Genomic DNA, 13,727 nt, shown 5'->3' with positions numbered 1-13,727 from the left:
GGCATAGTCAAGGGGAAAGGGCACTAAATATGAAGTCAGAGGATTCATTATGATCAGATCTCTTATCAAGTATGTGACAATTGAACTCAACAGTTCAACAAAAATTAATTTCCTGAACTATATTCAAGGCATTTTGGCCACCAAGACAAAACCCAAAGACAAACATTAAAATATATTCCCCTTTCCCTCAAGGAACACACACACTTTTGGAGATTAGTAGAAGGAGTGAGATATAGCACATAATACAAATAAATAAATCCATTGTCATGCCTGAAATGGAGACCTGCTAATAACTGGAGGACATTGGGAAAAGCCACATGTAGGAGAAATTGCTGGCTGTTCTTTGTGGAAGGAGAGAAATCTTAGGATGCAGAGGTGGAAAAGGGGTCCATGCTAGATATGGGGAGCAGCCTATGCAAAGGCACGTGACTCCAGGCAAAGTAACTTAACTCTTGAGGTTTTGTTTTTTCATCCTGAATGAGGGATTTCAACTAGAATAGGGGCTCCCAACCTTGGATATATGCTGGGGTGTGCCGATAAGTATTAATCAATTCTTTTTAAAATAACATAAATGTATGATACATTTTTAACAGTATATTTATTTTTAAATATTTCCCACAGTTACATGATTCATTTTCTCTCCCTCCCCTCTTCCAGCTCCACTCCCAGAGCTGACAAGCAATTCCACTGGGTTATATATGTGTTATCATATCATTATTCTTTTAAAACCAAATCTTATACCCATATAAATAAGTCAGTCATATGTTTTCCTTCTGCATTTCTGTTCCCACAGTTCTTTTTCAGTGTGGATAGTGTTCTTTCTCATAAGTCCCTGGGAATTGTCCTGGATCACTGCATTTCTGTTAGTAGCAGAGTCTATTACATTTGATCATCCCACAATGTTTCCATTTCTGTGTACAATGTTCTCCTGATTCTGCTCATTTCACCCTTCATCAGTTCATGGAGGTCATTCCAGTTCATACAGAAATCAAGCTGTTTATGTATGATACATTTTTTTTAAGTTAACCTGCATTATTAGCATTTCCTCAATCATTTTCTTAAGTCTAGATAATCAACAAAATAATAAACCAAGTTCTGACTTGCGGTTTGCTGATTTCCAAAGTAGAAATGTTCAGAATGAAAAATGTATATAACTCCTGGATATACATGGCCCCAAAAAGTTTGACAAGGGGTATTGGATATCTGACAAATAACTTTGGCAAATAACTATATTGTCCTATTGGAGTTAATGGGTATGTTAATTTTATTTCTTATGTGCATATGTATAGTGAGTCCTATGACATATTTCCTTTCATATTGAATAGAAGGAAACAGAAGATTTATTGAAAGCCAAGAGTAATGGGGACCCAAAAGAGTTGAGAACTCCTAGGCTAGGTGATCTCTAAAGTCCCTTTTAGCTCTAACTCATGAAAGCTGTCTTTCATTGTATTAGCTAGTAATTAGGTAATTACTAGTTTCTAGTAACTAGGTATTAGTTAAGAATTAAAGTGTTTATTAAGACTCTGGCTGAAGTAGTATTGTAGGAAAATTTGCATTTCAAAAGGAACATTTTTCAGATAAAAGGTCTGTAGAATGGGGAGGGGAAAACTTTTGGTTTTTTAGTTTTCATCAGCTGGGCTACTTGGAGCTCAAGGCAGGGTTCATTTGGCTGGGCTGGTCATCTCTGCCATTTTTGAAGAAATTAATAACTAATATTTGGAAGATCAAATTGACCACCCTATATTTGAGTAAAAGAATCATGAACTTAAAAAAATCTTTTTAATAATCTTTCCCCCAATTACATGTAAAAGTCATTTTCAATATTCATTTTTGTAATCTGAGTTCCAAATTCTCTCCCTTCCCCCCTCCCTTTGCCTGCTTTCTGAGACAGCAAGAGGTTGTACATGTGCAATCATGGAAAACATAAATTCCTTATTAGTTATGTTGTAGAAGAAAAGAAATGAAAAATGAAGAAAGAAATGAAAGAAAGTTTACCTCAGCCTGCATTCATGTTCCATTAGTTTTTTCTCTGGAGACAAATGGCATTTTTCATCATGAGTCTTTTGATGTATTATTATGAGTCTTGGATGTATTGTTGAGAATAGCTAAATCATTCACAGTTGATATACAATATTGTTTTTACTATATACAATGTTCTCCTGGTTCTGCTTACTTTATTCTGCATCAGTTCATATTAGTCTTTAAAGGTTTTAAAAAAAATTCTCTTCCTTGTCATTTCTGATAGCACAATATTCCATTACTGTCATATACCACAACCTGTTTGGCCATTCCCCAGTAGATGGGCACTCCATCAGCTTCCAATTCTTTGCCATCACAGAAAGTTACTTTAAATATTTTTGTACAAAAGATCCTTTCCCCTCTTTTTTTGAGGATCATAGATTTCAAACTGGAAGGGACCTTCCAAAGGTCATTGAGTCTAGCAGTGTGCTGTAAATATTCAACAACAAGCCCTCCAAAAAAAAAAATTTACACACATTTTTAAGTTTACTATGCATTAACATTTTTCTATCACTTTCTTAAGTCTAGACAATCAACAAAACAATAAATTAAGCCCTGACTTGAAGCTTTTACCAATTTCTGACATGGAAAATTTAACCATTTCTCATGAACTAGTTCAAGCTGGGTCATTTTATAGATAAGAGAACCAAGGCCCATAAAGGTGAAGTGACCTGTCCAGAGTCACACAATTAATTGATAAGTATCCAAGGAAGGATCTGAGAAATTTCCACTGGAAACATAAAGATGATAATCCCTTTACACTGTTAATCCTGTCACTCCTTTTGACATATGTGTAATTATTTCATCATTGTCTCATGACCTGGGGCATAAGTACACCAAAAAGGATAAAGAATAGTTTACCCACTTAAAAAGTCATAAAACTATGTATATCCTTTGACCCAGCCCAGTAATACCACAACTGGAGAGATAAGGGGGGAAAGGACTTACCTATACAAAAATATTTTAGCTGCAATTTTTGTAGTGCCAAAGAATTGGAAACCGAAGGGTTGTCCCTCACTTGAGTAATGGCTGAACAAGTTGTGGCACACAGTTGTAAATGGAATACTATTGATCCATAAAGATGAGTTCAGAAAAACCTGGAAAGACTTATTTCAACTGATGCAGAACAGAACCAGGAAAACAATGTATACAGTACCAGAAATATTGTACAACGTTCAGCTGTGAAGTACTAAACCATTATCAGCAAAGCAAGTTTCCAAGATAACCACAAGGGACTCATGACAAAAAAATGCTATCCATAGCCAGAGAAGGAACTATTGTGTCTGATTACAAATCAAAGCATACCATCTTCCAATTTATTTCCTTCATGAGTTTTTTATTGTATGTGTGATATGTGTCTTCTATCATGATAGGAGTAACATGGAAATATGTATTGCATGAAAGCACTGATGTATACTGTATCAGACTACTTACTACCTCAGGGATGGAGGAAAAGGGAGGGAGGGGGGAAATCTGAATCTGAAGATGTCAGAAAACAATTGTCAAAAATTTTTTCTATGTGTAACTGAAAAAAAAACAAAATTAAATGATTTTTTAAAAAAAGATGGTTCAGAACATGTTGTCAAGGATGCAGTTATTGATGAACTTATGCAAATTCATGGATCACTCATTTGTGCTATTCCTTAAAACCTCTAGTTGGAGTAGCTGGGTAGTACAGTGGATAGAGTACCAGGTCTGGAGATGAGAGGTCCTAGGTTCAAATTTAGTCTCTTCCCAGCTGTGTGACCCTCAGTGTCACTTAACTCTGATTGCCTAGCCCTCGCTGCAATTCTGTCTTAGAACTGATACCAAGACAGAAAGTAAGGGTTTATTTTTTAAAAAATAAAATGAATTAAAAAACTTCTAGTAACTTGAAGTAAGGATATTCTCCAGAGTCATATAAACATGAGGAAGGCCTCTTGGTACCTAGACATCCCAGAGAAGCATCTCTCTTTCTATGCTCCCTGCTAGCAGCTCTGTAATATGAGGAACAATTTCCAGAAGTCTCTGCCTTTGATATATAGTTATGGGCAGCCTCCTTCTGCAGCATTCCCAAATTAGAGCTGTCCGGAAATGGAATTGATTGCTGGAGCTGTTTAAACAGCGCTGTACCAAAGATGATTGCTTTTTCTTTGTAATAATAATAGTAACAAAAACTAGCATTTGCATAGCACTTGAAGATTCACCAAGTGCTTTACAAATTCTCCTATTTGTTCCTCGCAATAACCCTGGTAGCTAGGTAGTATTATATTCTCCGGTTTAGGGAAAGTGAAGCTGAAAGAGGTTGTGGCTAACCCAGTTTAGGAACACATAGCTAGTAAATGTCTGAGGTAGGATTTGAACCAACATCTAGAATGACAAAGGAAATACATTATATTGAAATAGTTATCAAATATACACACATTGTAAGAACAAATTCACAAATGTTTGGTTCCTTGCTCTAGATTATAAGAATAAAGCCATATTTTATAGCCCTTTTCAGTTACAAAGACATATATATATATATATATATATAATGTATGTATGCATCTATATGTATGTGTGTGTGTGTGTTGTTAAATCTTCAGTGGCCCTGTGAGGTGGGCAAAGCTGACATTTTCATTTTCCAAATGAGGAAACTGAAGCCCAGAGAGGCTGTATAACTTTTCTCAGGTCACACAAATAAAGTCATCACAGTTGATAATGTCATAACCAAAACTGAAACATAGGTCTTTCCATTCTTACGTCAATCAAACCTTTATTAAGCACCCAAGGGAAGAGGGATACAAAAATAAAATTGTCCCTGTCCTCAAGGAGCTTACATTCAATCGGGAGCATCCTAGCTTATTCCACTAAACCACACTACCTCTTATCCAAAATTTAGTATGGAGGTATATTCACATGTACACACACAAAAAATGTAGAAGAATATGAGTCGTAGGTTAATTTTCAATTTTATATTAAAGATCTACGCACTCAACAGGCATTGACTTCTTGAGGTGGAGAAGGACAGCAGCTGTTGCTGGGAGTGAGGATTGAGAAAATGAGAGATCTTGGCTTTTCTTCTTCTTTCTTCTTTCGTCTCTTCTTTCTGACCATTTCCCTTTCTACCTTTCTTCATAGTCCCCCCCACCCATACCTCTCTCTCATATTTTTCTTTCTTCTAACTGAACATTAAGTATAGTTTACACTTTATTATTTGATGTTTTTCTTTATAAAGTTGCCTATTTCCTGTTCTCAACTTTATATGACTGTAAATTGTACACCCCACATTTCTCTCAAAAAACTAAAGTTATGCATAATTTGCTTTTTTGTTTACATGTGACCCTCAATGGCGCAGCATTGACTTTTGGTTGAATAGAACCTTCTCTTATAGACAACGAATTATGGTTAATGCTGATAGATGTCATAAAGTGTTCGCTTTTAAATAATTGTTCCAGGCAAATGGGAAAACTTCAACAAAATTTCACAGAAAGAAGGGCTACATATAGGATCAGAGAAATGATTTCTTTTTTGTTATCCAACTGAAAGTGTGTGGGGTAGTGGAAAGAATACTAGTTCTGGATTCTGTGGACCCATATTCAATTCTTGTCTACCACCTTGGCCTTGGCCAAACCACCTCACTACCATATTCCTCAGTTTGCTCATTTGCAAAATAAAAGGGTTGAACTAAAAGGCTTCAGAGCTCTCTTCTAAGTCTCAAGCTACAACTTTGTAACCGAGGGTGGATGTTACTGACTAATTTTGGAGAAATCTGTTTGTAAAGTCTGATCCAGAGAACCATTGGTAAGTTCTGAAGGGCTCAGTGAAACCAGATGATACTACTGAAGAGGCATGCATCCCCCTAACTGCATTTTATAACTGAATGTTTATTGGCCAGTTTTTACTGGTGTCAATCCCCAAATTATCAGTTTTTGTTGCAATGAGCCTTCCAAACTACTTGTTTCAGTACCTGGTGCTAATGTACTATCATGATGTACTACTGGATATGTGTGGCCAACTTTGGAGGTAAAACAGGTCAAATCAGGCTGCCCTAGAGCCTCTAGATTAGGAGTTCCACCTTGGGTCTGGAAACTTAAAAAAAAATATGTTGATAAGTGTATTTCAATACATAGGTCTTCTTTGTCATCCTATAGATCTTATTTTATATTTAAAAACACTGTCCTGAGAAAGGTCCATTGGTTTCACCAGAATATCAAAGTGGGGTCCATGACACAAATGAGTTAAGATCCCCTTGACCTAGCTTATCATATCATTCTTTGGACCCCAGGTATCTCAGTCTTCCTGGTAGGTCCTGGGAATATTTGAGGACAAGGGTCATAGGTAAGCCAAGGTGACCAAAAAACAAAGTGGATCCCCAGCGTCCATGGACTCATTTGACATTTCTCTCGGTGGGCATCCACCAGGTGGCAACAGTGCCCCTCAAGTCCCAGCCTAGGCATGTGACTTTCTCCAGATTCTCCTATGTAATGCCACCCCCATCTCTGCCTTTTATAATCTCTACTTCCCAACAAAGCTCAGTTCAAGTGCCACCACCCACATGAGATCTTTTCTTATGTCCCCAGCTGCTGGTGTCTCCACCCTGCAAAAAATTATTTTGTATTTACCACATATATTTACCCAATTATATGTCTTCCTGTTGAACATAAACTCCTTGAAGATAGGAACTAATTAATTTTTAACTTTCTATCCCAGCATCTAACACAAAGGTGGGCTTTTAAAGGTGCTTAATAAATGCTTGCTGATTTGTTGATGAATTACACTAATTAGACTTCCATTTCTTCAGATTATTTATTCCTCCAGATTTGCTTCTCTGGGGATATTCTCCCTGCATTACTATAGTTAATTGCCCAGTCAACCAGTCTAAAAACAATTGGCTGGGGGTTGTTGATTTCTTTCTGTCAGTTAGATAGTTGGTCGACAAGCATTTACTGAGCACCTGCTGTGTGCCAGGCAATGTTCTGGACATATAAAGAAAGGCAAAAGTACAGCCCTTGAGTCCTGCCTAAATTCATCAGGCAAAGAATGTTCTCAGAAGGAAAATACTGTTGCTGCTTAGTAAAATGTGGAATAAATAAGGGGAACGATACACAAATAGGATTTCACTGGGCAAATATTCTTATATTTGGAATATACTTTCAACTATAGAATGACTATATGCATTATAAGTGGCATAATATGTTAATTCTGATTTCCTTTCATTCTGTTTTGTTGAGTGACTAATAGGAGAGATCATTGGTTTAGAGTTAAAAGAAACCTAGTGCCCATCTAGTCCAACCCTCTCATTTTACAAATGAAGAAATTGAACCCCAGGACTGAGAAATGACTCAACCATCATGATAAGAGAAGGCTTTTATCCTCTAGCTTCTTTCTCTAATGATTTGTGTCTTCTGTCATTTTGGTGGGAAATAGGCATAACAGATGTTCTTCACACATATCCTCCCTTCAATAATTCAAGAGATCTCTGATATCATTAGTATGGGTAATCTATTCGCTGACCCACATTGCAAGCCCTTCAGACCTTAGTAGGTGGAGTTGTGAGTTGCTGTCACCTAGTAACCAACCCTTTTTAGTGATGAGCCTCTCCAAATTTAGCTGACCTGGTCCTGGGATAGCAGACGTACATCCCATTGCCAGACTCTTACTTGAAACTCTTCCAGCTTGGTAGGAACTGCTAGAGTACACTTTGCTGGCATACCCTTAAAGAACCCAGGGTCGTTTCCATACCATGATGAGTGACTGAATTAGGACTAGTGTAGACACATCTATCCTTGGGCTTAAAAAAAATGTCCTTACTTTGGCAGCATGAACATTGATTTTAATTCTAATTTTAATTAGAATGATTCAGAGGTTCGCATGGCCTCTGCACAGAAATAACATGTAAATTTGTGATGCATTCCATATTTTTAAAGAATACTAGATGTCGTCAAGCATTAGCTTTTCACTAATTGTGAAGGGAAGAAAGTTCTTTTGGACTTGTGCTTAATTATACTGATTTCAGTTGCCAGTAGGAAGACATATTGGCTTTTGCATTAAACTAATATATCCTCTGTTGCCCTAGTAAAGTAAACAGAATAGTAGTCTCCAATGGATGATGACACATCAAATGCTTCAGAACTAGAATGGTTTTCTGAGAGCCCCTGTGCTGTGCTTCTGTGACTGCATTTCTGTATGTAGAGGTGGGAAGATGTGTATGTCTGTCTGTACACTGGCATGCACTAGTTTCTGAGTGTGCAACTGAATAAAAAGTCTGGTTTTTTTTGCCCAACAGTTGAAGCAGTGGAAGCCATTTGATGAAGAAAACCAAACAGTTGGCCATATGGCAAAATACTTCAGCAGCCCCAGCAGAAGCTTCCATGCCCCATATAGTGAGGAACAGATCTACCATCTAATAGGGGAGAAGAACTCCATGAAAAAACTCCTGACTGAGGTAGGTAGGCTGGACAGCTGAATCAGAACAAAAAGCAGCCCTAACTAAACCCTTCTCTCTCCTGATTTATCAGTGACTGTATTGCTGTACTCTCTCTCTCCCCATTTCTTAAGTAGCCTCACTTTCCCCTTGATGTCCACAAGAAATCAGCATCAGAGATAGAGTGACGCAAAGAGATGGGTTATTGTTCATCAGTGGCATTATCAAGAGTAATGACAAAATTTGCCTTTTGTTCAGTGGTCGGTGCCTTACTTACAGCCCTCATGATGTTAGCCTTGGATCCAGGTAAGAGCCAAGGAGGGAAGGAAAAAGTAATCAGGGTCCTCTGCTGTGGTGTCAGCTCAGAATGAGGGAGGAGATGGGCAATCTACTAGCATCTTCTCCCTTTTGGCCTGCCACTGGCAATGCTCCAGGCAAGCCTGGATATCTATTTAAGAGTCCAAGTGTTACTTTTCCCAGGCTGTGTCAGCATTACATAACATAGTGAGGTCAGCATCAGGTACATTAGAAAGGAGCAAGAGCTGACCAAAGGGGGCTGCCCGTAGAAATTTACACTGGCTAAATTAAACATAAGGATGTTTTATTGTTGTTGTTTTCATTTCAGATTTTTTTCATTAAAATTCAAAAAAATTCCCTTATATTTTCTATTTCCAACAGAAGACATAAACAAGTGCCCATTTTTGAGTGTGTGTGCTCTTTGTGATAGGATGCTTTAGCTTCTCCAGGAGTAACATGATTCGATCTTTTGTTCAGGGGTTAAAGTTATGGGATAATGGAATCATAGCGGAGTGGTTCTCTTCTCTCCTTCTCTCGCTCTTTTCCCCCTTAGGCATTCTCTGTGGCCTGCCGGGTGTCCACATGGAAGCTTTCAGGCTGGGGGTGGGGGCACCTTCCAGCTGTTTATGGCTCCTCATTGAGGGGCTTGCAATGGGAGATGACAAAGAGTTCCCTAACTGGCTGCTGAGTCAGAGGAGCTGAGGACTTGGTAGAAATAGGAAAGGGATTATCATGCCCCTTTTCCTTTCTGTCTAGTCTCAGCTTTGACTTTCCAGGGGGTGCTGTGAAACTTGGGTCCTTCTCTTCCCTTCCCCATCTTAGGGGGACCCCACCCCAGGAACACAAGGTGCGCCTTCTTCGGGGCCTCTGGCTGCCTTTGCTCCTTCCGCGTTTGCTCTTTCCTCATCTGAGGCAAATGAGTTAGCCCAGAATGGACAAGTCCAAGAATTGAACTTTCTGGATTTCCAAGGTTCTGACTTTCAGCTCAGCAGCCCATTAGGGAATTCTCTCAGTTCTCCCTTTAAGTCCCTCAGGGATGAATCATACTTGACCAGGAGCTGGCCCCACCCCAATTTCCATGTGGTCTCTAGGAATGGAGACTGAGCATACTCCCTGGTATCAGGCAAGTGGGGAGGGGAGCCTTTATTACACTAGTATCACACGGTCACAGATTTCGATCTGAAAGGGGTTTCGAGGCCACCTAAATCTGTCCGCCGGCACTCTCAATTCCAATCCGGTGGGCCAGGCAGCACCTCCAGAAAGAAAGGGAAATGCAGGGGCTCCCTTGTTTCCTGTTAGGACCCTAGAGTGAGCCTGCTTGTTTTTCACTGTCTGAGAGCGCGGCATGCTGATGACTTGGAAAATAGAGATTTCAAGCCTAAAAGGGAGGAAAGAAAAAGCGATATTCTATCCCAGATCTCCTTCTCTTCTGCTCTCATGCTCTCTGCTCAAATGAGCACCCTTTCTGGCAGAAAGGCCTGCTCTTTTCCAGCTCCTCAGCATTCGGGCTTTCATTTCAAAGCCAGATGTCTTTCAGCCTGGCAAAGACAGAAAGAGGGTCTTTGATACTAAGTGAGGAGGCTTCAAACAGGATCTTTAAAAGGAAGAAGATATGTAAGCACATAAAAGAGGGGAAAATAGCTAGATGTTTTTCATTCTCAGTCAGCAAATGTCACAGCAGCCGAACAGACCTAGTCTTTAACCTCTGAGGTAATTTGTGACATCCTTTTTTGTGTGTGTTTCAGCCGCCGTATATCATCTTTCTCACAAGGTGAATGAATCTTTTCTGCCCAAAGAGATGTCATTAGTTGAAGGAGGGGGAGGGGAACCACAGACCAAGTACAAAGGAGGATGCAGTGTAAGCCTTTTGTCTGCTGTGGGGTTTCCAGGGCCTCAGTGGGGTGTGCCTCCCAACCACAGCCTGTGCCTTGGGGAGTTGCCAGAACCCTGGAGACATCCCCTAGGCTCAGATTAGGGAACTCAGCAGTCATTTCCAGAATCTAGTCCCAGGCTGACTCGGGCTATCTCGGATTTTAGCACTCCTGATTTATAACCCATTGGTTAAAAATAAATGCCATCTCTCTCTCTCTCTCTCTCTCTCTCTCTCTCTCTCTCTCTCTCTCTCTCTCTCTCTCTCTCTCTCTCTCTCTCTCTCTCTCTCTCTCTCTCTCTCTCTCCCTTTCTGTCTCTCTCTTCCCCCCTTCTTCTATCTCTACCTCTGCCTTTGTCTGTCTTTGTCTCTGTCTCTTTCCTTCTCTCTCTCCTTTCTGTCTCTCCCTCTCTCTGTCTCCTCCTCCCCTGTGCCTCTCTCCCTCTCCTCTGTCTGTCTGTCTCTCCCTTTCTGTCTCTCTCTTCCACCCCCCCTCTCTTCTTCTCTCTGTCTCTCTCCCTATGCCACTGTCTGTCTTTGTCTCTGTCTCTCTCTCCTTCTCTCTCTCCTTTCTGTCTCTATCTCTGTTTTCCCTTCCCCTGTGTCTCTCTCCCTCTCCTCTCTGTCTGTCTGTCTGTCTGTCTCTCTCTCTCTCTCTCTCTCTCTTCCTTTCTGTCTCTCTCTTCCCCCCTCTCTCTTCTTCTCTCTGTCTCTCTCTCCCTATGACTCTCTGTCTATCTTTGTCTCTGTCTCTCTCTCTCCTCTCTCCTTTCTGTCTCTCTCTATCTCTGTTTCCCCTTGCCCTGTGTCTCTCTCCCTCTCCCCTCAATGCATAGTCACATCAGCCTGACCCTTCCCTGACTCATATGCAATCTAGATCAAAGGTGATCTTGAATATTTCAAAAGCCTCCTGAGATCTGTGTGATCTTAGGTAAGTCCCTGGAATTCTTTGAGTCCCAGTTTCTTCATCTATAAAACAGAGAGAATAATAGTTTCGGTGCCTGTCTCTTGGGCTTGTTGTGAGACACATGAGCGAGCATTTTGACAACTTAAAAACCCTAGATCGGCTTATAGATTTAGAACCGGAAGAGACGTGACCTTAGAGAACATTAACCTTAGCCCCTTCGATTTAAAGATAAGGAAAATGAGTCTCTAAGAGATTATGTTGAGGTATCCAAAGTCCTGCAGCTAGGGAGTACCTGAGGTAAAAGGCTTTATCTACTACTACCTATTATTGTTGTTCAGTCATTTCAGTGGTGACTGATCCTTCGTGACCCCTCCTCCTCCTCCTCCTATGGAGTATGCTTAGTCTTCATTCCTAGAAACCACATGGAAAGTTAGGAGGGGCCAGCTTCTCTGTGTGTGATTCATCCCTACAGGACTTACTTACAGGGGGAGTTTAGAGAATTTCCTATTTGGTGGCTGAGCTGAAACTCAGATACAGAGTCCTTTGCCATTTCCTTCTCTAGCTCATTTTACAGATAAAGAAACTGAGGCAAACAGGATAAAGTGACTTAACCAGGGTCACACAGCTAGTAATGAGTCAGCATCCAGATTTGAACTCAGGAAGAGGAGTCTTCCTGACCCACTATGCCCTACCTTTCATATGAATGTATTACATTATTATTGTTACTTCTCCCTTTTTCAGGGTCTCCATCACACATCATCTTCCCATTTCACTTTGCACTCCTCCAGGGCAGGGATGAAATCCCCTGGTTTGTGTACTTCTTGACGGTGGGAATGCTCCCAGGGCAGAAGCTATTCTTGAAATAACCACTAGAAGAAACTCATTCATTCCCCCTTTTTCCCCTGGCACTGCCTAAACAGAAGGGGATTTCCTCCTTTCCTGGTTGACTTTACATTAGGAGACAAGCCTGTGGAGATTTTCCTTCCAATTAAAGGGATGTGCAGAAAGCAGAGCTGAATAAGGCTTAGCCAAAGACAGCTGCCTAAAGTAGGTCAGATTTTGGTCTCCAACGGCAGCGCCTGACCTTGTGCCTTTAATTAGGATCTAGTCATGGTGATAGCACACTGCTACTTTCTTTACTTAGTGACAGAAATATATTGTTGCGTTGGACGTTATTAAATCCGCCATCAATCACCTTGGGGTGCGGTGCTTGGCTTCTGGGGAGATCATTTTTACCCTGCTCCACGGTGAGGCTTCTGCCTCGGATGCACACTGCTTTGAGCCAACCTCTCAGCTTTGGAAGCTCAGTGTCAGCCCCAGACCCTCTCGCCAACATGGTATGGTTGAAATTTCCTCTTCAAGTCCAGTCTATTGAATTTACAGGAGAATCGGAATATCACAAATTTAGAATTGATAGGACCATAGAAGAGCCGTAGAGTCCAATCGCCTCCTTTGATAGGAAAAGAAACTGAGCTATGGGGAGATTAAGGAGTAGCAGCTAGTATTCATGGAGAAGCCAGGTGGTACAATGGACAGTGCCGAGCCTATTTCAGGAAGACTCATCTCCCTTGTGTTCTAATCTAAACTCAGACACTAGCTGTGTGATCTTGGGCAAGTCGTTTATCCCTGTTTGCCCCAGTTTCCCATTCTATAATATGAGCCAGAGAAGGGAATAGCAAATCTTTCCAGTATCTTTGCCAAGAACCCCCCCCCACAAAGGCATCACAAAGAGTCAGACATGACTGAAATGACTAAAAACCAGTTTGACATTTATAGAGCTTTCCAATTTGTAAATGGGATACAAATATTATCCAAACAGAGTCTCATAATAGCCCTATTCTATCATTATTCTAGTATTACAGATGAGGAAACTGAGACTAAGTTCAATGACATGGCTAAATCTACTAAGTTAGACTTGCCATTGTCTTCCCATTGAAAAAAATGTCTAAGGTAGAATTTGAATTCAGGTCATCCTGATGTCAAGGCTAGTGCTCAATCCACTGGGCCATTCAATCTCTGCTTTCCACCCAAGAAAGTGGGGCTTTGGAGAGAGGGTGGGGCTGCCTTTCCCTGCCACCCCTAGAGACCCAAGTAGAAGAAAGACTAGTACTGTACAGAACAGGCGCCTTAAGTTAAATGCATCCTATTACTCACCCACACTGCCCTAACTGAGCCTGAGTCATCCCTATTCACCTGACAACACCCAAGATTTTACTGCCTGGAGGTAGAAAAGGAGGAAATGGGGG

General features: G+C 40.6%; 1 protein-coding gene across 2 annotated transcripts in view; it reads left to right on the top strand.

Moving 5' to 3' along the window:
- GPR156 (G protein-coupled receptor 156) overlaps positions 1-13,727 on the top strand; it is a 129,819-nt gene that overhangs the window by 104,758 nt on the left and 11,334 nt on the right. For both annotated transcript variants that reach the window (XM_007493750.3, XM_007493747.3), the window contains exon 9: positions 8,270-8,428. In XM_007493750.3, the coding sequence (XP_007493812.2) occupies positions 8,270-8,428 (159 nt within the window). The remainder of the gene's footprint in view (positions 1-8,269; positions 8,429-13,727) is intronic.

The sequence above is a fragment of the Monodelphis domestica genome, chromosome 4 (assembly GCF_027887165.1).
Source record: "Monodelphis domestica isolate mMonDom1 chromosome 4, mMonDom1.pri, whole genome shotgun sequence".
NCBI lineage: Eukaryota > Metazoa > Chordata > Mammalia > Didelphimorphia > Didelphidae > Monodelphis > Monodelphis domestica.
This window is presented reverse-complemented; position numbering and strand designations above follow the sequence as displayed.